General features: G+C 41.3%; 1 protein-coding gene across 3 annotated transcripts; it reads left to right on the top strand.

Moving 5' to 3' along the window:
• Window positions 1-1419: 1419 nt before the first annotated feature.
• Window positions 1420-19565, top strand: trim66 (tripartite motif containing 66). Of its 3 annotated transcripts, XM_082542801.1 has the most exons (20): window positions 1420-1559; window positions 5152-5367; window positions 5615-5843; window positions 6523-6736; window positions 8030-8159; window positions 8486-8602; window positions 8711-8825; window positions 9072-9218; window positions 10270-10387; window positions 10601-11424; window positions 12724-12762; window positions 13243-13452; window positions 14533-14638; window positions 14735-14816; window positions 14910-15060; window positions 15626-16485; window positions 16584-16707; window positions 16983-17057; window positions 17701-17853; window positions 17964-19565. In XM_082542801.1, exons 3-20 carry the CDS (start codon window positions 5835-5837, stop codon window positions 18198-18200), a joined length of 3711 nt encoding a protein of 1236 aa, XP_082398927.1. In that variant the 5' UTR covers window positions 1420-1559; window positions 5152-5367; window positions 5615-5834; the 3' UTR covers window positions 18201-19565. The 3 variants fall into 3 exon arrangements, with proteins under 3 accessions (XP_082398927.1, XP_082398928.1, XP_082398929.1); XM_082542802.1 differs by lacking the exon at window positions 5152-5367; XM_082542803.1 differs by lacking the exon at window positions 12724-12762 and having other exon boundaries at window positions 1422-1559.
• The last annotated feature ends 6103 nt before the right edge of the window (window positions 19566-25668 follow it).

A 25668-nucleotide genomic window follows, 5' to 3' on the forward strand; every position in this document is an offset into this window, starting at 1 on the left:
GGTGTAATAACTGGGAGTTTTAAAATCCCCCAGTCCAGCTGACATTACAGCTTCTTACCACTTTAACTTCCTGTGACCTGAGATTGTATTTTGATTTCTTCTAGTTAACTTCTGTAAACTTCCTCTTTGAACAGGAAGTTTACGTAAAAGAAAAAAGAAGTATCTCCTCATATGAGGATATTGGTTTTCTTTTACAGCGTAGCACAATAAAGTCAAAGCTGCTTAACACAGCATGCAACACTTAATAAACAGAATGAAACCCAAAATATGTCAGGAAGTTAAATGTTGCAGCTGAATCCAACTCTTAGGTTGGTGGCTCTGTTACTTAAACATCCTTTTATTTTTAAACAGATTTTTCCTAATATTCATCTGAAATATGTCTAGGAAAAAAGTAAAAGGTGCAATAATTTCCTTTAAAATTGATTGCAGCTACAGTGGCATAAAGACATACTCAAAAAAAGTATCAAATTTAAAAATCAAGTAAAAGTATAAGGTCCTAAAACCACCAACATACTGCTAAAATTATGGCTGTACTTTAACTTGCGGACACCAAGGATATGTGCTGCTACATTGCCCACATCAGCAGGGCAAATGGGGTAAACTGGCCAAGTGGCTGCAGTAAAACGGTCCTGCAGATTATAGTATCAATAATTCAAGACCAGGAAAGGATGAGTGTGTAGAGTGATGCCTTAAATTGGGAATATACCTGCTACTTCTTTAAGCTGTCTAAGAAAAATGTTTTAATGTTCTATTTGTGACCATTATGAACGCCGGCTTCACTCGCTTGACTGATTTAAAAAAGAAATATTTGAATGTTTTCACTGCTTTAATAATAAAGTATTCCATATCTTTATTTTATTTTAACTAGATGACTTTTAAAGTCATACATGTTCCTGATGTTGATGTTTGATGTGAGTGTTGAGATTTTAAATGAACCATTCACATGTCCGCTGAATTTCTGTACATTTAGTCAGGCACTAAAGTCATCTATGATTTTCAGATGCTTGCTTGATTTTAAAACGCTATCATGTTTTATAATGATAATGCACAACACTTTAAAAAAACATAGCTACAAAACGCTTCAGAGACCAAACACAATTAAACTATGAATTCCAGCTAATCTCCGAAATTTAACAGCTGAAATGATGCTGCAGTAACTCGGCGATAAAATGCGTAATATTTTATCACTGTTGCACCTTTTTTTTTTACTCAGAAATTGACACACGATTCCCGTTTTCAGAAAAATGTGGAGTTTTAAATTTTGGTCACGTTGATGATTTGTTTGTAATTTTGTAATTACGTGTTTATACATAATTTTGCATTTAAGTTTCGAAAGGTATTACACGTTAATATTTTGTATCGCTCAGTGACGGTGGGCTCTAATTGTAAACTTGCAGTCTTCTCGCCAAGTGTCACACTTCAGCCTTGAGAAACGTCAGAAGTATTGCAGGACTATAAAATCTCACGATTAACTGCGAGACTTGGAATCTCCAAAATTTTGTCCGGGCCAAAGAGCGACATCCGAAGGGGGATCAACACTCGGAGATGCTCGGGTCAAGGTAAAAGAAAAAAAGAAAAAGAAAGGATAAACTCTCTTTGTGCAGACGCAGGGCACAAGATGTGATGGGCAGGCTGACAGAAGCGGAGTTTCTCGGCAGACAGTCTCGTTTCCTCCGGACCAAAAACAACACTGTGACATCCTCACACGCGCGCACACTGATGTTTACCTGACAGGATGTTTTGCACGAGCCGTGCGCTTCGTGAGGGGATTTAATTTGTACACAGGCACAGTTTGTAGCTGCTTAGTGGTGGAAAGTATCCGTGTGTTTACTTTGTGTTTGCGTGCTGTCCTTCTCTGTGTTGTGGATTGCACCATGATGCCATGATAGGGGCGGAATCTCATGCGCACTTTCTAAAAAATAATATCACGCTCAGTGATGCGCTGGCTGCTGATGCAGAGGCAGGCTGTGGATGAAGGGGCAGGTACTCTGCGATGTCTCTGACGTGCTTGCTGTTGTTATTTGAAGAAGCTTTAATAAGGTGCTGACAGCACATCCATAAACAGATGGAACAGGTAGCCGAACGCGTAATACGCCAGAAGGAAAATCACAGGAAATCCCGAATTCCCACAGCCTTATGCAGTGGGCTAATACAAAAACTACACATTACTGTTCACGCTTAATGTAAGTTTCCCACAAGGGTTGGGTGCTATTCAGATACGGATGTGCTGTTTTACATTGTTTACAGTTCAGTCATAATGTAACCTAAACACTAAACAGGTATTCATTGCAATAATTTGATGAACTTGTATTTATTATTAAGCTAAAACTAATTTTTTTAACGCCTCGATAAGATAAAGAGGGTAAAAAATTGATTCTTTCACAATTATACACCCCATGACTTAGTGGTGTGCAGAAACTTTTTGTTTGTTTAGTTTGTGGCATGTCCTGTGACTTGACTCACATAAAATAACTTCTGCACGGCTCTGGATTTCATATAGGCCAATTTCGTTTTAGAGGCCACTGGCTGTGATGAACTTCTCGATATGTTTTTCCTCTTATTTATTGCGTGAATTGAGCTCCTTATTCTGTAAGTTTTGCTATGAATATTATATTAATATTATACCTTTTTCAGTGAAGTTTAATTTCAAATGTTTTCTTTTGCTTCAATGTAAAGAAATGTAGTTTAATGTAAATCCAAATTAGCATTTGAGAAGCCTGCTAGAGGACCGCAGCTCCCAGCATCCTTAGTGCTGCAGAGCTGCAGCACCCTATAGTTAACAAATTTTAATACAATATTATTTTATGTTTTGCATATATATTATTATATATTAATGTTGTAGCATGTACTACTATAAATGAAATGCAGTGGTTAACCTATCGTGCTGTGCAAAATTCTCGAGCTACCCTTCCTTTCTTTATATTTTGGTAGGAAAATGGGAAATAGGTGCAATGATTTATTGAAACACATGCAAAAAAAAAGAAGCAAAAAACTGAGCTTTTACAATTTCAACAAGCTTGAAAGTCAATATTTGGCATGACCACCTTTCTTTTTCAACACAGTCTGAACTCTCTTAGGGACGATTTCTTGTAATTTAGTGTAATTACAATTCCTTTAGTGTTCAGGAATAGTTTTACAGGTTTCATAAGGATTGAAGATTCAAAGCTTCTCTTTGGATGTTGGCTGCCTTTTGTTTCATTCTCTGTCAAGATGATCTCACACTGCTGTTGTTGAGGCCCGGGCTCTGGGGAGGCCAGTCCATGACTGACAGTGTTCAGTCGTATGTTTTTCTATCCAGGTATGCTCAAAGGGTTTGCATTGTCATCCTGAGCTACGAAGCTGTTGCCAATCAGATGGTACTGCATGGTGGTTTAAAATCTGATGGTACTTTTCTGCATTCATAATCCCATCAAATCTGACAGAGCCTTCACTGTGTTTTACAGATGGCTCTAGACACTCACTGTAGTAAGTCTCTCTTGATCTCCACTATGCCTATTGACAATATTTGGACTATAAATTTCAAATTTCATCACTCCATAAGACCTGTTGCCACTGATTTTCAGCACAGTTTTGTATAATTTGGTATACCTCATTCATTTCTCCCTGTTTTCCTTTCTTAAAAATGACATGCTTCTACTGAGCTCATTTCTGATGAGGCTTTGCTTTGCTGGATATTTTCCTGTTTCTTAAGGACATGACTTTCAGATACTGTTCATCTGCTGTAGATTTTATGGTTTTTGCCAGTTTCTTGGCTAATAGCTGTTTGAGAATCACCTTGTTGGTTCTTTGCTAAGTTGCCTGTTATGTAAACACAACACAGGTTCACCCCTTGAGGGGTGGTTCAGGAGTTTTGCACAGAACACTTAATTACAGACTACCTGTAATATCAACAGTATTGCCAGTGTAATGACGAACTGGGAATTTTTACTGTGCAGCTTTATGAGTCTTTTGCTAGTTCAGTGTTTTTGGATTTATGGCTTACATGCTGAGGCTGAACCGATGTCAGTAATATTACATTTGAATATTAAATTGTGTTGTTGGCACATGTGGAAAGTAGTTTATTAAGAAGGTAGCCATTGCAGCTAAAGAGCAATAATATGTGAGAGTTGTTCGTCTGCCTGCTTATTCTGCCCCCTGGTGACAAAAAAATTATAAACACCCCTTTAAAATAAATAACACTGAAAATAAATGTCATGTTATTTTATAGCCTATCAGCTATACCGGTTCAACTAGCCCACATTCAAAAGATAAACATGATGTGGAAAATATGTGTTTAAGACTTGTTTCTATCTTTAAATTAAATTGAGTTAGAAGGTCGGGATGTTTTTGTCACATGTGATGCCTTTTGTGAAGGAAGACTTTGTGCTTGATTAACATCTGATGAGTGAAAAGTGAAGACGTTTCTTTCCTGTTCATGGATTTGGTAACAGTGAGTTGTTTGAAGGGAGGAATAGTAAAACAGCATGATAATTTCAGAGTGGTTGAAGATAATCCCGCTTTCTCTGTGACCTCATCACCTCAGTGTTAATAGATGTTACTCGGGAGGTGCTTTCAAGGGAGAGATCATAGCGCAGGTTTCTATAATTGTGACGTCTCCGGAGATGGTATGCGTATCTAGTGCCAGCTTAGCAGAGCAGGGAAGCTGGCGGGAGGTTTCAACGTGAGCGATAAACGCTGTGCTGGTTGCAGAGAAAGCGAGTGCGCAGTTTGAAAATGCTACAGAGCTGAGTGAACGAGACACAGGGTGCACCACGACTGGCTAATTGTGTTTCAAATTGGGTCTTTGAGTTCACAATGGGGAATGGGATTGCTCTGAGCTCCCCCGCTGAAGTATCCAAGGATGAGAAAGTTGTCAGATTTTTAGGTCAGACTGTAAAGGGTTGTTGTTAGGCAGATTTTCTCATAGGTCCAGATGCCACATTGGTTTAATTCAAAGCTTCTGGGTATTTGATGTGGAACTATTTTAAGTTTTGGTTGGTTTAAGCAGTAACCTCTTCTTTGGTTTCGTTTCTCTGCTTTTACACTATCTTGCAACTGTATCTTTGAAAGACATGCAAGTGTTATATTTATATTTTCTGTGTTCACATCTGTACTTCTTTACTTTCATTTTACAGTGCTCTGTTCATTTTAACGTCCTGATTGATTTTGTAGTTTTAGAAGGAATAGCAGGAGTGCATCCTAGTCCCATCAGAGCCTGACCCCGTTTCCGTGAGCTACGTTAGAGTGTAGCCCCTCTGGGACTTGTCCCCTCCTCGTGCTGACGAAGGGAAGAAGGCCACAGCTGGCCCATCCTAGCCCAGCTCAACTTAGCCTGACAAAACCTCAGCCTTGCATCACCTAATCCTGCCTGCTGCAAAGAACCTAAAGGTGCTTGCATTACAATTTCTCCTTCCCTGCTCATTGTAGGTCACTTGGTCTTCCTTCCTTTAATTTGGAAAGGCTTCCGGGGATATTTTGCCCTACAAAAAATAATTATGTTATCTCCCTAATTCCCAATTATTATGCACAAGCTTATTTAAGAAAAAGGATTAGATTTTCCCTCCCTTTTTTTTTGTTGGCTGCACCAGCGAGCAGTGAATGAATATGAACATGACACTTCTCTCCTCGTCTGCAGTGAGGGGTCCTACACTTGGATGATCTGGGGGAGGAGAGAGCACAGTGAGCCTGTCATGTAAGCCGCCTCCTTTGGGGCCACCTCTCGGTGTACACTGCTTCCTGCCTCAGGTAGAAGCCTCAGTGTTTCTGCTGCTGAGGCGTCAGGCAGTTCTCTTTCTCCCTCTCCTCTTCACTCCCTCCCGCTGAGAAGGCAACACATCCTCTCGCAAAGCACGGAAATGGAGAAGGTAAGTTGTCGCATTTTTGAATCTTGTTTCCTATCTTTAATTTCTTTTTTGACACAACAGGAAATTATATTTCTTTCATGTGGCATTTTGTGCACCGTGCACTTTCTGTATAAAGCTGGCATGTTTCTTATGTTTGTGTTGCCCTCTTCTCAACCCAAAAGTCTTGTTAGATGTTTGGAATACTCCTACTGTTGTCTCTGGACTAGAGTTTCAAAAGCGGATTTTATCCCAGAGGTGCTGTTCACGGCTCCAAAATTAGGCAGGATCAACTATAGATGACAAATGTCCTGACAAGGATACATTAATAAAAGTGAAAGTGCTTTGTTCTTATAGGTTCTGTGCTTTTATTTTGAAACTAAAGACGACATAAACAAGAGAGAGCATTTGAACATTTTATTGATGAAAACCAGCTTTTTTAGATTTCAGTGTTAGATATTTTATTGTGTTAGATAATCTCTTGGTTGGGTACTTATATTTATCCACACGAGTCGCTCTACAAAGACTCTCGGAGGCATTTGCAAGCATGCAAACGCATAACAGCTCCTTAAAGTGTGATTCCACCTTAAATGAAGCAGCAGCACAATTTTTTCTGACATGTCATGTGCCACCCCATCTTTTTAACACATTGTCATGTGTTTGTGTATTCGTTGTATGACTTAAGGCAAAGTTTCTCTTTCAGAGCTGCTCAGAGTGCACAGAGCCGACTCTTGCACAGAGTCTGTGTACGCTCTGCAACAAGTGGTTGTGTTACCAGTGCACAGATGTGCACCAGCATCTGAGAACCCCCAACACTTCCCAGTACATGGAATCACACCAGCAACAGAGGCCCAGTGCCACCCAGTTCCCAGAACTGCACCAGAGGGGCTCCAGCTCCCTGCCTCCTACTGGACAAGGCAAGACATTAGTTTGATTTGTTGGCTTTACAGACTTGTATAACACATTATTATATAGTTAGCAGGACTGGTGTCTTTTTGCAATGATTAATGCATGATAGCTGCATGTATTTCTATGCACCTGTCTTTAACACGTGTCTCAGTGCTCGGATGATTTCATTTTTGCTAATATTAGTGTTTTGCTATTTTAAGCCCATCGCGTATGTTTGGCAGCTTTGTTGCCAGCTGCTTTTGCACAAGTTGTCAAATCATAATGAGCACGTCCCAGACAGCATTATTGTGATGTGGGAGGGTTAGCATTTGGTTTGTGTACTTGTGAGAAAAACCGTGTGACAGCGCTGATAGACAGGATGTGGTCAGTCAGATCAGGCTGATGCACACAAGGTGATGCTCAGCTCTCTACCACAGAGATCTCTGATGATCTGCAGGCAGGAGGGGGGTTGGCTGAGGTGAGCCGGCCACCAGAGAGCAGTAGGGTACGTTTATTAGCATTATCCAGCTAATGTTAGATGGATTTTCTGTGCGCCAAAAGCTTCTTATATAGCGAGAGAGGTACAGGTGAGAAGCACTTTAGAGCGTGTGTATTAAAAGTGAGATGTTGCTAATGGTACTTCAAAAGCCAGTTGGACAGCAGCTGAAACACTGACATCTTTGTCACTAAACACTTTAACACATACAATTGCAACCTCAGCTTCCTTCGGGTGCCACAACATTATTTTGGTGTTAAAGTGTAGCACTAGGTCAGCTTTAATAATGCTTGTCAACAAAACTGGTAACAGTTTTCTTCAGTTTTCTTCAGTTTCTTTTCATGTATGTTTAACGCAACAGTAAGAGCACTGACTGACTTTTATTTTCAACATTTAAAAAAAAAGAAAAAGAATCCAGGTATAAGGTACAAGTAGAATTTATATTCAGACCATTAGCTAGCAGGAGAATAAACAACTTAAAGAACTGAGGCTTGGTCTGGTCAGCATGGCACTTTAGAGGCGACTTCTGAGGATTTACAGCTCTTTAAGTATTTCACATCAGCATATCTGTCCTATACTGATGACATTAAAAGACACTTTGGAATAATAAAAAGTGTTCATAACTTATCAAGAAGACAGTTAGAGGCTGTCATGTGATCCTGCATGCCATTTGAGCAAACTTTGAGCAAACAGGCTGATGACACTGCAAGTCTTTCTTTTCTTCTAATGTGTTTACTTTAATGCTGCGTGCTGTGGGCCTGACTGTGAACTGCCTGTTGACTGCTGCTCTGCCCCCCTCCCCCTCCTCTCTCTGTATGTCGTTCAGGCCCGGGGTCGTATCCTTGGTCCCTCCTCATGTGCCACTCTCACAGACAGGAGCCCTTGGAGCTTTTTTGCGAGTCATGTGACCTTCTGTGCTGTAGCAGCTGTCACCTGTCCTCCCACAAAAACCACAGGTCAGTCCTCAGATGCACAGCACAAGGACACTGCCGAGAAGGGCTAACCACAGGTTAAAAAAAACTTCCTGTGAGCAGTAACACTCTTTAACTGCCTTGTCAGTTTTATCATCTATATCTGCATACACTACCCTTGGCCAGCCTAACATTCATTAAGTATTCATACCTTTTTGTTTTCTGTGATGTTAGAAAGCAGGAGGTGCTGCGAAGGTCACCTGCATAATGTCTTGTCCTCGGGGGAAACAAATTCAATTCTGGTGTTCGTCATGCTCAAAGAATAAATTAGTGAACTTTCTGGTGGATGCTGTGATCTCTCATGTGTTTAGGGTGGTGCAGATCGGAAAGGCCCTACAGGATCAGCAGTGGCTGTTTGAGAGTCTGATGGTTCAGGTGGAGGAGAAGAGGTCTGCAGTGGAGAACAGCGCTAAACAAATAGAGGAGAGGTTGGTTTTCATCCACACTGTCATTAAAATCCAATTTCTGAGCAACTTTGCCCACAAATGGTGGGTTAGGGAGGGACTGAGACATTTGCCCCCTTTCTGTCTTTCCAGGCTTCACGGAGTGAAGATTGCACACAGGAAGGCAGAGAACCAGATTAAAATGGCAAAGATGATTATGATGAACGAGCTTAACAAACGAGCCAACCTATTAATAGAGCAACTGGAGGTAATTACTTTCTCTTTCCATCTAATCATCTTGCCGGCCACGAATCTACACGCAAAGAATCTGTAACTGCCACGATGCCGTCGCTAGCTCGTGATAAGCTGTCGCAGCTGCTTAAACCGACATCCCAGCACTTACATCTGTCAAAAGCTGTCTGTTGATTAACCTGCAGTCCAATCACAAGGCTTGCCTTCTGCAAGTAAGGACACAAAACTTCATGTTTACATTTGTTTTTTTAATTTTCTGCAGAAGATTGCAGAGGGCTTCCAGCAGCGTCTGGAGGACCAGCTGCAAGGGGCAATAGAGATATGTGGCCAGCTGGACCATATTCAGAAGTTCATCACCTGGGCTATGACCCATCACTGCACAAGCCCGGTGCTCTTCAGCAGAGCTCTGGTATGCATATGAGACAGTTAACAGACGTCGTCCCGCACATGCACACGCACACACACAAAGTCCGGTCCTGTGAGAGAAGTGATAATTAATTTCTTGTAAAGTAGAACAACAAGTGTGAAGTCTCTTTCTATCGTCTTTGAAAAAGAAGCCACACATTTACATTTAAAGGGGAACTCCAGTTGTACTTGAAGGTCAGTTTGCTAGAGATTACTTTTTTTTTGAAGGAGCAGCCTGAGAAAATTGCTGAAGTTGTGTTGCTGGCTTTAGTTCAGCATGAGAAAGAAAGAAGGCTCCGTGTGCTCTGTACTGGCAGCCTGGAGTTTGACATTTACCCGTTAGGTGGGGTTTAAAAATAGAAAAGCTGCATGATAAGCAGTGCAGGATACACTGTTTTGGGAGATTCGGCTCTTTGTGGAAGTCCAAACTAAACCACTTAAGTGTTCTTTTAAACTTATTTTGCATCCATTTGTCTTTCTGGTCTCATGATTTGTATGGAGACACATCTGTCCACTGACTCTTTTGTCACGTAGTGGTGTAGTGGGCAGCTTGGGGCCTTGTGCGTGGACCTCAAGCTGCCCACCGCATCACTTTTTCGCATTTGTCCCAGTCCAAATCATGCTCTTTGGGTTAACTGGTGCCTCTAAATCAGCTCATGGATGTGAATCAACTGGAAATCTGTCTTGAGTGTAGTCCACCTCTTGCCCTATCATAAAAACCTTTATATGAAGTCCACTTTAGCAAGCATGTTTTATCCCTTGTGTTGATTTAGTTTATTATAAAAAACTGAATGACATATTTTTAGTGAAAGGAACAAAGGAAATGCATAATCATCTACAAATATATGCTGGGGTTTTCTTCCTGTTAAAAGGGAGTTTTTTCTTCCCATTGTCACCGAGTTCTTGCTCACAGCGGGTTGTCTGATTGTTGGGGTTTCCTCGCTATCATTTAATGGTCTTTACAATCTAAAGTGCCTTGAGGTGACTGTTGTTGTGATTTGACCCTAAATGAATAAAGTTGATCTTTCATCTTTTTCATATTTCCTTTCCTGCAGATTTCACTCCAGATGCAGCAGCTGCTTGAGGCGTCACACCACTCAGATTCTTGGAGTCCTGTGAAGATAAAATTCAACTGGGATGCTAGTTACTGGACGAAACAAATTTCCTGTTTAGGTAAAAATCAATCCGTTAATGCAAGAAGACTTTTTTTAAGAACATGTTTTTCTAGGAGAAACCTCCTCACTCAAAAAAAAAAAGTTAAGTAGGCACAAAAGGAACCGTAACTATGTATATCTGTTTGATAATTAATCAGCATTATTTTGATGCATGACATGTGAAATACTATCTCTGAAACCGGGCTCTCACTGTGACTCTGTTACTCTGCAGGTCAGCTGACTGTTGAGGGGGGAAACTGCGCTTATCCCCCAGGGTTGGCCTGCTCCAGTATTATGAGACCCCAGCCCATTACCTGCTTGACTCTGCCACCAGTGTTTCACAGAGGACGAGAGCCGGGCTGTGGGTACCAAGCCTGCTGTGAGCCTCAGATGTGCTGCCTTCATGGCATTCATTCGCAGCCAGATCTTCCCAGTCTGGACAAAAGCCAGCTGGACACCACACTTTATAACTCCAGCTGTGCTCAGCCGGCTCATATTTCTGCTTCCCAGCACCAGAACCAGCAGATCCAGAGGTTCTGGGACCAGGAGAGTTCCTTGCAGCGTCCTCCACCTGCATCACCTGTCCCAAACAGAAGGCACAATCAGCTCAGCCGCAGCCGAGCATCTGCATCTCAGCCACAAGCTGCTGACTCACAACCACATTCTCAGTCTAAGTCCTATCTTTCTCATCATCAACACCGCAAAGAAGTTCTTCCAAATACCCAGGCTCGGCTAAGTGCAGAGCGTGGGAGACCAAACCGGCGTCGGGGGAAGCTATCGACCAGCAGATCTCTGCAACAGGAGCTCAGCTACACGGCTCTGGAAAGGGATCCAATGAGTGAAGAGAACCGGGTGGAAACGCATCGTGTGGAGGAGACCTGTGGACAAATAGCGGTTGCTGAAAGGAGGGAGATGTTGGATCAAGAGCTACAACAGGGCAGGAGGGTGCAGAGTCCTGTCCAACAGCAGCAGCTGCTGCTGTGTTTATCAGGTGTGAGAAAAGAACAAAAGAGGACCAACTCTGCACTGACCGTCAAAGACCACAGAGATGCCAGGGTGAGAAATTAAGCTAAAAATGGAACCTCACCAACAGAGGATATTGCAATATAATATATACCCATATGCACATGCATTAAAAAAAAGAGCTGAAGCTACAATATATTAAAAAAACAAGATGAAAAAGACAACAAACAAAAAATGTGTGTTAAAGCAAAAGATTATACAAATGAAACAGAAATCTCTTTGCTGTCGTGTCAGGAAGGGCGACCAACATAGAAATCTGCCAAATCAAACATGGCGACACCTTGAGAATAGCCGATCAGCTAAAAATAGCGTTTTATGTACAGTGTGCTTCTTGTACGCTCCTCGTTGTAACAAGAAAATTCTGCTTAAATCCAGCTTCATAAAGCTTCTTAAAAGCAGCAGAGTTGCGAACATTGTTTGACAGTTGGCCCTCAGATGAAAGCGAGCCATGCGGTGGGATTTTTGTGCACCTCAGCCTTCGGTTTTTCACTTCACACGTGGTTCTGCAAAGTTTCTAGAGGCTCAAGCGAAGTTTTTAACCCTGCTATGGTAAACCACACAAAGCTGTTTATATGTGCCTCTCAGAACCCGCTACTGTTTGGTCAAGCCTATTTCCTGTGAAAACAAAGACGTTCAAACACTTGCTTACACAAAGGCACCAAAGCCTGCATTAGAAATTGCTTAATGACGGGACGTTTAAGTCGAATGAAAAGCTCGGAGAGCCGCGATTTACGCGTTTTGAAAGGGCTATTGTATATTTTTAAAATATTGACATGTAGACGAGTGTTGGAGCGTTTGAGGCGGCATTCAGTTTTAATTAATATCCATTAACAATTGAAACCAAAAGCAACACTTTATATTAATGCCAGAATGATCACTTCCCACAGCTGACAGCTAGCCTCAAAAACAGATGGCGCAACAGAAAGCTGCTCTTGCTTTCAAAAAGAAGGGATGATGGGAAAACAAAAGAGCTGCTCTGACAATTATAGCCGAGCACTTCAATGCATGCTTAAATCCAGGAGCTCGCTGTTCATCATAATCACTCGTGATGCCAGGGGTTTTAGCAGCCGCATAATCGCCCTTCTTTAAAAATTCTCAAGATGGGTGATTACTACCACAAAGATATGTTATTTTTACATTTTCAAGTCACAGCATCTGAAAGTGATATAAAGCCACTTGGGCACAGTCATTTGTGTACTTAACCTGTCATTAATGAGTCGCTGAGGGAATAGTGTGAGCTGCCAGTTTTTTAGTTCTGGTTTGCACTGAGATAAATTCCCATACCCCTCCGTGATTCCAGAGAGAAGGATTATAGTCTATTTTCCTCTACAGCCTGAATCCTGCATACGTTTCCCAGGGGGCATAGATCAGGTGAGTGTTTTAATCGCATGATACTAAGGAGCATGTGCTTGGTGTCAGCCTGGCCTGAAAATGTGTGATGGTGTACCGGAAAAAGAGACACAAGCCAAAGTGTTTAAAAAAACCTTTTGGAAGACTTGGATCAGTAAACTGTAATATATGAGAGAAACTGTGAGAGTGGTGGCTTAATCAAAGGGCCACACTGTAGCTCTCGGGTTGAATTTACATATGATAATTGGTGTGATATCCAAAGCTTTCATTGCTCCAACAATAACACTAATATATTCAACATGTTTGTAAGGATTGAGGTGTTCCCTGAATAGGCTCTGAGTGATGTTTTTGTTCATTTGGTGTGTGCCCGTGTGTGTCCATCCACTTTTTTTTTTGTCTCCTTTCAGTTTTTAATGGCATGAACAGGTGCACCTGTGCATGCAAGGCTGCTTGAAACCCCAGCTCAGTTGTGTGTGTGGATATATTTATGTTTTTTGACAGAGATCCACATCCCTGGAGGTGACAGTGGCAGCCCACGAGTGTGTGTCTGATGTGCAGAATAGCAGCAGGCTGAGCACTGGCTCGGTGTGCTCGAGGAGGAAGAGGCGCTCCCAGAGCATCCCGACAGAACTGGCAGCCCCGTCCGCCAGCCCTTACGCCGAAAGGCCCACAGGATGGGCTCGTAGCCTAGAAGCGGGAGCTGCAAATAAGGTAACCCCGCATCAGAATATGATTGCACGTGGGGAGGCTGAGCTGTCAGGGAGAATAGGACTGATCACAGTTAGGAGGTGCACTCGCCACATGTGTGTTCAGCACTGTCATCTCTGGTGATACACAGTTCCACAATAAAAACTGTAACTCCAAAACTAACTAGAGGCGAAAACAATACCAAGATCCACTTTGCATCGATGGACTAAGATGCTCAGTTGTCACTAGGTTGCTGTTTTTCAAGCGCTTTTAAGAATTCATCTGCCATGTGAAGAAAGAGAAAAGCCTTCTGGAGGTGCAGAAAGAGCAGGATAAAAGGAATGCAGAGTTAGAAAGAAGTGAGCTTAGCACACCTGTGCACGTGTAAAGCCCACTTCTCATCTCTGCTTGAGCCTAGCAGCTTAGGCGAAATCAGCTGCTCTTGGCACGGTGCACCCACACCTCTGATTTGGTGCTATGCATATATTGGAGGTGCTCAATTTGATAAGGCGGGAGAATGAAAATGAGCAAGGGAGAAAGAATACAAAACGATGGTTCTGCTAAATCAGTTTTAATAGTTAAATTCCCAACGTCTGACAGAGAGTGCGATACTAAATCTGTGCAGTACTCTTGTAAAAAAGGAAAAAATAATAAAATCTGTGAGGTGTTTAGTTGAACAGTTTTCTCAGGAGATAAGCGAGGGAATGAGGAGCCCATTTTTCCAATCATTTTTGACAGTTTCTGTCATTTGAAAAATCGCGTGCTTGTAGAAACCTGCAGGAGCCATTATTTGGTTTAACAGCATATTTTGCTGCTGGAGTTAATGACTAAGATGGTGCTGGAGTTTTTTATTTCTTGATGGGGCAGGGATAGCTCAGTAGGTAAAGTGGTTGCCCCATGATCGGAAGGTCAGGGGTTTGAATCCCCTGAACGGCTACCCTGAGGTACCCCTGAGCAAGGTACTATCCCCACACGCTGCTCCCTGGTGGCTGCCCACTGTTTCACTGAGTGAATGGGTTAAATGCAGAGAAGAATTTCCCCATGGGGATCAATAAAAGTGTACATTATTAAAAGAGTTTTACTTAATGCTTATTCTGATTTCAGTATTACGTGCTGGATCCCAGACAGAGGAGAGCATCAGATGGGGTGCTCTGTGTGGCCAAGGAAACTTCAACTGAACCTCCTTTAATGTCCTATAAGACAGAGCCAGGTGGTTGAAAACACTCAGAGATTTTTTTTTCTTACATAGTCAATAAAAAAAAAACACCTCACATTTTCAACTGCTTGAATTCTTCATACTTTTTAGATCACCCCATCACTTACGTAAATGAAGAGATTGGTTTTGATGCCAACAAGAAATGCAGCTTCTCAAGTAACAGCAACAGCAGGTATGTATTGTCTTAAAAAAATGAAAGATCAGTCCATGCACAAATCATGAAAACAGCTTGTTAACCTATTTTTACATCCCTCTAAATTAATAGTGATGTTCAGAACGACTCTGCAAGGCCCAGGGTTCCAGTCATTTGCCTCGAGCGTCTCAAAATACTCGTGTCTCAGCTCCCACCACACGGACGAAGACAGAGTGACCCTCTACCTGCCAGTGGGACGGATAAGAGCGAAACCCTCCCTCAGGTGTGGTGCATTTGTTTCATTCAAAACAAGAAGGGAGATGTTTTAACCCTTTAAACCCTAACCCGTCACGGTTAGCATTTTTAGCAAGGGTGGGCAACTCCAAGCCTCGTGGACCGGTGTCCTGCAGGTTGTAGATCTCACCCTGGGTCAACACACTTGAATCAAATGATTAGTTCATTACCAGGCCTCTGGAGAACTTCACGACATGTTCAGGAGGTAATTTAGCCATTTAAATCAGCTGTGTTAGATCAAGGATACACATAAAACCTGTAGGACACTGGCCCTTGAGGCCTGGAGTTGCCCACCCCTGGTTTAAAGGGTAAATTAGGTTAGGGTTTAAAGAGTTAGAAGCACCATAGCAGGCATATAATTAGCTGTCACCACACCATTTATTTCATTTGTTTACTTGGTTATGGCTAAAGTGTGTTGGCTAGTAAGCTTTAGGGGTAATTTAGGATGACCCTGGCTAGCTGCTGTCCTCTGTAGTATTTATGCACGAGGGTTTTAAGAGATTAAACTGTAATATGAAAAAAATCCCTTCCTTTCTCTTCTCTGGTAAACACAGGGAATAACAGGAGAATCTGAGACTAGTGGGGCCACCCGCGTGCTTGCAGCACCAAAGCGACAAACTTGTAATGAGTCCACCGCACAATCAGACTGCAGCGACAGCAACATAGGGGTACCTGTTCCTCGTAAAGAATCCACACTGCTCTCCGCTGACTCTGAATATGTGGCACCAAGTTTCTATGAACTGGATCTGGATTCTGACTCTGATCCCAGGTCAGTGTCAGAGGAAGCAGTCATCTCTCAGGCTGATTCAGACCCACAGCTTGACTCAGATGCATCACCAGATTCTGACCCGAATGCACCGTCTTCATCTGAGGCTGAACTGGAGTGTAGAGCTGAGCAGAAGTCTGCAGAGATGGGGCTGTGTGGCGACTCAGAGCCAAGTCTGGAGTATGAGGCAGATCCAGAATCAGATGCGGGACCAGACGGCCGAGGGTTGGATGCAGATACAGAATCAGGTGATGCTGAAACGGAGTCCGACATCCAGCCTGTATACGACCCCACTTTTCAGGGCGAGACTGATTCTGACGTGGTCTCCGATCAGCCTCCAGACTCTCAGGGCTCTGTGGCATCTGAGCTCGATGTAGACTCTGAACCCGAGCTGACCACCGATGACCCGCAACCGCTTCGCTCTGACCTGGATGAGGAGATCGGTCCAGGTCAGAGGCCGCTCCTGATTGCAAATCCCGTTGTTCCCGGAGACACAGAGGAAGTCCAGACTGAGCAAGACAGCACAGAGTTGGAGAGTGAGGATTTTTGTGCCGTTTGTCTGATCGGAGGAGACCTGCTATGCTGTGATCGCTGTCCAAAAGTCTTCCACCTCTCTTGCCATATCCCCCCTTTGCCGACCTTCCCCTCGTAAGCTCACGTGAAATTTCAGCACAATCCTCACACCTCCTGTTAAACAGTTTACATAAAGCTGGTACTGCTAATCTAATGTGTCTTCCCTCATTCAGAGGTGACTGGGTGTGCACCCTGTGCAGAGATGTTCTACACCAAGGTGTCGAATACAACGGTGACAATGAGAGAGCATCTGGAGAAAATGCATCAGCAAATTTGCTATCTCCATGTGACCAGAAAGTAGGTCAATTCATAAGAACAAACTTATTTACAGCAGTCAATTTGATATGTTATAGAGGGTAACACAGCTGTCACTCATATTACCCGAGGGGGTTCATCTAAATGCTAAAAAAATCTCCATAAATATCATGACTAACGAGTATTTACGTACTTATCAAAATGGCTATAAAAAATGTATGTGGCAATAACTAATGTTTTTTTTAGTTTTTCTTTAACTGTGATCCTTCTCTTTCTGTCGCGCCAGTTTTCATTCATGTTTGGCTGAATCTTTGCAGAAATGTGAGCGGCTGACACTTCTGATCCTCAGTAACATCCTGAGTGCGCCATTCCAAGAGCCCGTCAGTCCACTCGTAAGCTAATCAACATTTTCTTACAGTAAAGTTAATTTATTTTTGCAGAATATATTTATGTTTTCATTATACTTACAGACACATAGTAGTTAAGAGTTTTACTACCAGTCTAAAGTTTCCCTCATGGGTTTTATATGTAACACAGCTCTGCTCACATTCAGTTTTTGCCCAAGTGAGTGAATCCTTAGAGCCTTAAAATTGTGCTGAATACATTTTCTTCTTCATAAAGTATTTACGAAGCTCATTTTATATGATATTTGAGGCATTCTATAATTGTCATTCATGCCTAAATCAGCTTACACTTATCTATTTATGCAACATTTCATTGTGCATTGTGTTTAAGCTGTTTTGTAACCCATAAACAAAACTTCAACAGAGAAACAGGTCACCTCCATGTTACCATATGCTATCAAAGGTCTTGAGTATCTAACTTAGTTTAAGACTGCGATGCAAGCATGCACCCTGTGCACAGGTAGAAGCACGTCTGTCACAATGATACATAATGGAGCTCATGCAACATTAATGTGATGCATTTTGAAGAGCAGAGTGCTCCTGAGATAATTAAATTGGAATTGGTTTTAGAGAACCAAAGTGGCTGGGGGGATAATATAAGAGTCTTAAATGCCACTGCTTTCTCACACAGGCACGCCATTACTACCAGATCATCAAGAGGCCAATGGACCTGTCTGTGATCAGGGCCAAGCTGAGCAAGGGGAATACCCAGTGTTACAGCTCACCTGATGAGTTTGTGGCCGACATGTATCTCATGTTCCGCAACTGTGCAAAGTTCAATTACGTAAGTTAAAAGTCTAAATTCTGCTTGTTTCTGTGTATATACATCAGTCTCGATATCATCACTGGTCACTACTTTACTATAATTACTGCCCCCCCCCCCCGTCATTGCAGCCTGACTCTGAGGTGGCCCAAGCAGGCCGCAGCCTCGAGGCCTTCTTCACCTCCAACCTGAAGGAAGTTTTCCCAGGCAGAGTCTTCCCCATGGCTGAGGTGGATTCAGACAGCGATGAGTACGACGAGGCTTACAGGACCACTGAGAGCGGGTTCCCTTGGCCAGAGAGAAGAGAGCAGTGCCACAGGAAGAGGAAGAGGAGGCAGTCTCTCAAGTCGAGGAGGCATCATTTCTAATTAGAGCTTAATAGTGCGCAACCATGGCAGAAAACATGTTATTTCTGTTTATAAATATGCTGTTTTTTTTTCATTTAGCAGCCAGAGGGAATGCACCAGTGTTTCTAAAAGCAAGCCAACCTTGTGGTTTGCAGTGATATGACAGTACTGCCATCTGATGGCAGCTAAACATGCGAAAATAGGATTGAGAGTAGTAACTAATGCAGGAGTCATTATTATCCATGCAACTCATCGGAGGGGCTGAGTGCGAAAATGGAAATAAGTGAAGGTCACATTGTATAGGTTACGCAGTCATACCTCTGTGGATCTCGGTTTGTTGCTTCTACAGCCATGTAGTGAGGTGATGCTGTAATACTTCCTTTATCATGTCATATTTTGCCGGCTAAGCATATGCTCCTGATACACTGCACTGCTTGCTATTTTCTGCTAACATAAAATACCTTATATATCTTTCATCACATGCTTTTTTTGTACAGAGGATGCTGTAGTTGGATGCTTATTAATCGCACTTTGCATCTTTATTAAGTGGACTTTTTCAGGTCATCATAGCCCTGATTATACGCAGTACTCTGAAACTTTGTCGGTAAATTCTGTACTTACCATATTCACGAGTTTCCAAGTCATTTATGCACGTGTCACTGTATAAACTTTTATTTTACTATATGAATGATTGCAGGCAATTAACATAGGTTTGATCATTGTTATAATTATGTGTGTCAGTAGCCTTTTTTGAAAAGCAGCAGCAAATTGTTTAGATTAGAGGAAGACAGGATGTGAGAGATCGTGGGCACCGTAAGCACTGTTAGAGCTCACCGGGGCATTTTTATTATTGGAGAATTTAATATCTGGAGCAAACAGTTCATGAAATGTAAAATTTCACATTTAGCTAACAGATAAGTTTGTGTATGTATATTGCAAATTATTTCTCTTGGAGCAAAATCTTCCACTCTTCTCTTATCGGGATGTCTCAGGCTTACTGAAAGTCTAAGGTGTTGTTATCTTTGATTACTGATGAGTATAAAAATGTACTTGCTGCTGTGTGTAGAGAATTACTGTCGAAAGGAAATGCATAATTTTATAAAAAAAACGCTGTAGCGCATTTCCTGTTTTTAACTATGCTGTACTTGGTTCCTGCAGCTTAATATACGCTTTGTGTGACTCATGGCGATGGATGTACAAAAGTAGCGAATGTATAGTATATGTAATGCTATTCCTTTTGACATCAGTAGATCTAATAGGCGTAAGGGGAAACTGCCATAGTTGCTGTCACTGTTTCAAGAGAAATGTTGTCTTTTTTCCTTTTTTGTAACTGTAATTATAAATGCACAAATATTAATATCAATAAAACGCATTCATGAAAAAAAGCATGTTAGCATTCTTATTTAAGATACAGTACTGCAGAAAAGTCTGGACTCCCCTGTCATTTCTTTATATTTTGCTTCCAAGGAGCCTGACTTTCTTGTAACTTTTATGGTGGTCTTGAGAGATAGTTCTTTTTTTGGACACTGGCCGCTTTTCTCCTCATTTTACATGTTTGCTAAGCCACTTAAAACTGACCTATGAATCATTTAAGCATAAAAAAGCACCTAACTCAAGGGTTAATCAGTGTTGTGTCTACACATAACAGATAACTTAGCAAATTTAAAAGGCATAAAAAAGCAACAGCAAGGTGATTTCCAAAAAATGGGAAAGTGGAGGGGAAAAAAATCTACAGCAGATGAAAGCCGTGTTGTTTAGAAGAAATCCAGACACGAGACCTGTCTTATCTGAAACAGTCTCAGTGGAAGGGTGACTGTCAAGAAGTGGTTCTTAAGGAAGGGGAATGGGGAGAAAAGACGTATACAGGGACATATTACAAACTGCAAAGCAGGTTAAATGCTGGATCAAAACGAAGCAATGTTAACTTTATATCAAAATCCTGTCACTGCCATGTCACATACAGTCCGAGGTTATGGGTGTTTTATAGCTTCATTAATGGTGTGTGGAAGGGTGGTAAGAGTGCTCAGAATTACACAGCCGAAACTGCAAAAATATTCAGAAAAGACTCTTTTATTACTTCTAAAACCTTCGTGACATTTAAAAAAATATATTTGGTTGAATAATCTCTCAAACTGCTTTGATGCAACATAAAGTAGAGAGAGATTTTTTTGTGAGCGGACAGAAGTTTTAAGAATTAATCAGATGAGACTAAAGAACTAAAAATTGTGTAATTAGTCACACTTGTTTCCTTGAGATTTGACAGTCTTTTTGCTCTGAAGTAGTTTTTTTTTCTTCAAAGCAGCCACTGTCATCGGCCTGTACCTATGATTGTAACCCAAACCTTCAGTTCAATCTGTCAAATGTAAGAAAGCAATCAGTCTAAAGGTTAGTAGCTCCTGGAAGCCTGCGAGCAGGGCAAAATGCACATCACCATGAGTTTTATGAGTTTCTTTTCACATTTGTTTTGAATATTCCCGAGTCATAAATCAGTTAGCATGCATCATTTGAAGTTTTATCTTTTAGTTTTACGTAATGAAATGCTTCTTAAAACCCATCGCTTCTTTGCCCTGATGTATGTAGAAGTGAGTCATGCAGACAGCACCGCCCACCTAGTCTGCACGGTTCTTAAAAGGCTCTTTCATGGCCACTTCAAACAGAACACCATCAGAACACATAGCATGTAATAATGAATCTGATTGTCTGGAGAGCATTAAAGAGAGAGAGGGAGAAGTAACTTGCTGGACTCTTTCGGCAGCACAGACGTGATGTAACCCTTCAACGTGGCCCAGGAGACATTGCTGGCTCCTGCCTCGCGTCACACAAACTGTGGAGAAAAAAAGTTGCGATGTTTTAATTGCATATGAAAAAAAAACATTTAAAAAAGTTAAAAACAAAACAATCCTCATATTTAAAAGTAGAAGTTCAAGAGTTCTAAGTGTCATAGAATTCACTTAACATAGGATTTTCTGCATCAGGATATTTGTTTTAGTTTTAATCAGACAATGGAAGGCGAGATTCATCGTAGGGATTTTAAGGGTTTCCTGGAGAGAGAAGGACATTTAACAGAAGCCCCCTGGTGATGCATTAAAGTGTTAGCGTTGTAAAAATAAAATAACAACCCCCCTCTTGGTGCAAGTTGCAGTTTGACTTCTGTGACTTTTGTAGTTTGCTGCAAAAAGCCTGTGCTTTAAGAACAAAGAAGAAAGTTCTGTTTTTACATTACACTGCTTATCCTCCTCTCGAGATCAGTCTGTTTTTTTTATTTTTAACCAACACACACACACAGCAATAATTGTTATATGTACACTATTTTGGTCAGGAGGCCTCTTGCTATGTTTTATTTGTGAACAAGGCTTGTGACCTTTCAGTCTTCAGTCTTCACGTAAAACATCACATGATAATAATGAGACACTTCTGTGACCTTTGGTGAACAATGAAAAGGGCAGACAGAAATGCAGTGAGAGAAAAACACGAGCTGGAAAGTGACGCAGGGAAGTTTGGAGTCTTTTAGTGCTGCAGGGGGCAGAGAGGGGATCTAAATTGTGTGCCTTGCTGAGGTTAACTGGCACGTTACACCTGGAAACATCTGCTGGCATTTTATAGTCTTGGTAACGTGCCTGTGTGTGTGTTAGCCATAGATTCTGTTTATGAGAACTCTAAAATTCAGAGCTGACAATTCCACAGACCTCACATCCACCTTAAGGAGTCTTTAAGGTTGGTGCATCTCGAGCATCGCTGGTGTAGTGATATCATGCAAGATTCCCATTCTTGCGAGCTGGGTTCGATTCCCGGGCGATGCATTTTAAGGGTGGCGGTAGCTCACTTGGCAGAGTGAGTTGCGTACCAATTGGAAAATAAGGTCGATCAGTTCTCGACTCCTTCTCCTCATGCTGAAGTATCCTTGGGTAAGAAATCGAACTCTAAGCTTCCCCTGATGTGTCTGTATGTGCATTGACAAGAGTTTTGGAAAACTTAAGGTCGAGGTCACTGAGATTTGAACTGGTGTGAGCTTTTTAGTAGCACCTATGGTATTAATGTGAAAATCCTACATCACCTCGTTGAGGTAATGTGTTCACAAAGTGGGGTAACGGGTAAAAAGGCGCTTCACAAAAGGTGATGATAGATGTTTCTGAATGGGATGAAGCATAATTAGATGTGGTTTTATTGTGTGACACAAGCACATTTATCAAATCATCTGTTGTGCATAATAATCTTAGAGGTATAAATGTCCTGCCTTTGTTTTAGGCTGCTTGTCAGTATTGTGTTGCGTGACTTTTCTGCCAAATCCTTAAATTTTAGCACTAACTGAAGAGTGGTAGAGATTTTCACTGAGTTTTCACAGGGGACACCGGTGTTTGCGAGACAACTCACAGCATGTCTGAGCAGCTGGCACAGTGATAGGCTGTGTACACTGGAGAGAGGAAGAGGGACAGTTTTAACAGCTCACTTAGCTCTTGTAACATCATCAAGTTGGCTCCGCTGAGGAACAACGGGGCTGGAAAAGCAGATGAGCAAACACCAATCTCAACCTTTCTTTTCTGGAAAATTACTACATGTTTGTGCATTTATCTAATCTATCTGCTATGCTTCCCATCACAGATTAAATGTATGTAATGAAATATAAATACTCTAAATACTTTAGAGCACAGTGATGTGAGAATTATTTAGCCCTCTCTGGAATTAACAGAAAGAGTCTCACCTTCAGCTAACAAGAAATGACATTCATGTTTTTGACCACAAAAACAGCTGCCGTCATTCTATTCTAGAAAAAGAATAGGAAACAGTTAGTAAGCATTGAGCTATTTCTTCTACTTCTTCTTCTTCTTTTTGCTTTATAATGAGATATCATACTGTTAAAAATGCTGTGAGATGGTGTGTTATCCAGCTGGAAGCAGACTTTAATAGATGTATACACTATACATGGTCAGCAACAATACCCATGTATGATGTGCTGTTTAAAACTAGTTCTAAGATGGCCAAAGTGTGTCCTCACACTTTTTAAGACAGGACAGACGCATGCTTTCATGTTGCTTCTGACTCAACCGTCACAGCAGAAGTTTGACTCATTAGAACAGGCAACAATTTTCCAACAACCGTGCCACATTTAGAGTCACAGGCCTTGTGAAGCAGGGAAATACTGACTCCCTTTCTTTTACCATCGTATTCTCCCCAGCTGTTCTGCGGTGATTCTCCAACATTTTATTGGAGAGTGTGCTTCCATTGTCGTTATGTTGATATACTCATTAAACCAGTAATATTGTTATAGCATACAAAGATATATAATATATGACTCTCATGGGTTTTCCTTATTGTTTCTGTTGGCCCTAAACGAAATACACTATATCAGTTTAATGTGACTCAAGAAAACCTCCTTTACAGTCTGTTTCATATGGGTTTGGAATCAGCGATGTGCACATTTTACCACCACTCAGTGTTTATCTTACAGGCTGTAATAGAATGATGGTTTGCAGAAGGGTATAAAATTTCAATCTTCTTCTCTTCTGGCCTAAATTAATTAGCTTGTTTGCCCTCTCTGAGAAACCATGCACAGTAAATATAGTAATCTTTGTTCCATAATTTGACTAAGCTGGCATCATGCTGTGTTCACTGCCTCTCAGAGAGCTTTTTCATTTACTTTGCTTCACCCTCCACTTGTATTTATGCTACTGGCTAAGATTTGATTACTTTTAAAACAAACACTCATATTTTTCGACTTGTTTTTGTTCTAGATTATACTATAAAACAATGGTCACCGGGAGACAGTTTTCATCCAGTCACTTTGCCAAATGATTTACCGAGTTTCTCAGCAATTTTCACAATTTTTGCAGTTTGTGGACAATAAAGAAATCCATGCTTCTAAAAATTCATCGTTTTTGTAGTCTGATCAGTTGGTAGATGATATACTGCATTTGATCTTTGATGTGTCAAAGAGGAAGCTGCAGGTGTATCCTGAGGGAGCCTGTGAAGTGACCAAATGTCCTTCCTGTATGCCAAGAGTGCCCTGTGGCAGATCATTGAGGCCCAAGGGGAAAGCAGCACTGGGTCAGTGACCATACATGTAGTTGTTGGTGTTAGCTGTTACTGAAGCTGAGCTGGATGACTTACTTTCATGAACTAATGAGCCCCATTTCTTAAATCAGCCCATCAGTGTGAGGATCCATGTGGTATCATGTCAGCTATGGTCTGCATTCCAACACACTGATTTGGAGATTCCCTGCACAAAGTTCACTTATGTTTGTGGCCAGAAAGAGTAAATCTGAGCAGGAGCACAGGGATGAAGACACTTCTGACTCACACTGGATCTTAAAGCATTCCATTAACTGGGTAAATCAAATAACCTCTGTGTGCTTCCTTGCATGTTTATGTAAATTGTAAATGGATAAAGTAAACATACTGGGGATTTTATTTTACTGAATTATTTTGTAGGTTTGCAGCAGTTCAGTATATTACACATTTTAAACATCACAGAGGCAGTAAAAAAATAAAACAAAACTGTGAATGTGGACTTACTCAGTCACCTTAAGTGCTTGGGTTGCTGGTTACTGTGTAACTGCTTTATTCTTCCGTGGCACATTTATGGGCGTTCCAGTCTTCTTAGTGAGCAGCGAGCAGGACTGCTCAGCAGATATGCACAAGCTCAGAAAGAGTGCTGCCACTTCCAGGAGGTGTTTGGAGCAGAGAATTAGTTGGAGATATCCAAGCTTTTTACAAAGCTCATTTATCATGTGATGGTCCTTAAGCACTGTGTAGACTGTAGAGAATACAGTGGCTCCAAGTCCATGGCCAAAATGATCAATAATGCCTTAGATAAAAGGCAGAAGTCTGCCTAACGAAGGAAGTCAGTGGTTACTAATTACATGTTACCACACAAAACTGCTTATTGGATACTTCAAGCCTTTTGCACTCATCACCAGATATGTGGAACTAATCTGCTAAGCATTTCAGAATACCATCTTTATTCAAACATTTCAAATGACATTTTAAATGTAGTTGTTAAATTAGTTTGTTAAAATTCAGTAAAATTTACATTTTTAATTATTATTTCCAAACAGGAACAGTATGTGATAGAACTATGATTCCCTATCTTGATTTGTATTACAGCTGGATGTTAGGGGTATACGCACTATTATTTTCTAACTTCTTGTAGCGATATCCTCTCAAATACATGATTTCTGTGGGTAGAAAATAGCTGCATTACATCAACATTCTTATATTTCTAAATGCAAGATAAAATGGGTGAACCTGGATCCAGCACAACTACAAATTATGAGTCTCACGAAGCCATTTGTGATTTCAGTGTAAAAGGAAATTAACACAAACAAACAACCTTCAAATAACATTTAAAAGAGTCAAATGAAAATCAACAGACACCAAAGGAAATGTCAAAAAATAAAACATGACTGTAGCTCTGAGTTTGGAGTAGATCTTTCTTTTTTTTCTGATGTGACAGGAACTCTGGCTCTATATATTAGTGTAGAAACCACATTGT

This window comes from Aulonocara stuartgranti (genome assembly GCF_965226115.1).
Source record: "Aulonocara stuartgranti genome assembly, chromosome: 1".
NCBI classification, from domain to species: domain Eukaryota; kingdom Metazoa; phylum Chordata; class Actinopteri; order Cichliformes; family Cichlidae; genus Aulonocara; species Aulonocara stuartgranti.

Excerpts from the sequence above, each read along its gene's own strand:
- trim66 (XM_082542801.1), top strand. Across the intron at positions 13,453-14,532 it reads AAGCGGGAGCTGCAAATAAG|TATTACGTGCTGGATCCCAG; the intron begins GTAACCCCGCAT and ends TTCTGATTTCAG. Across the intron at positions 16,708-16,982 it reads TATCTCCATGTGACCAGAAA|AAATGTGAGCGGCTGACACT; the intron begins GTAGGTCAATTC and ends GAATCTTTGCAG.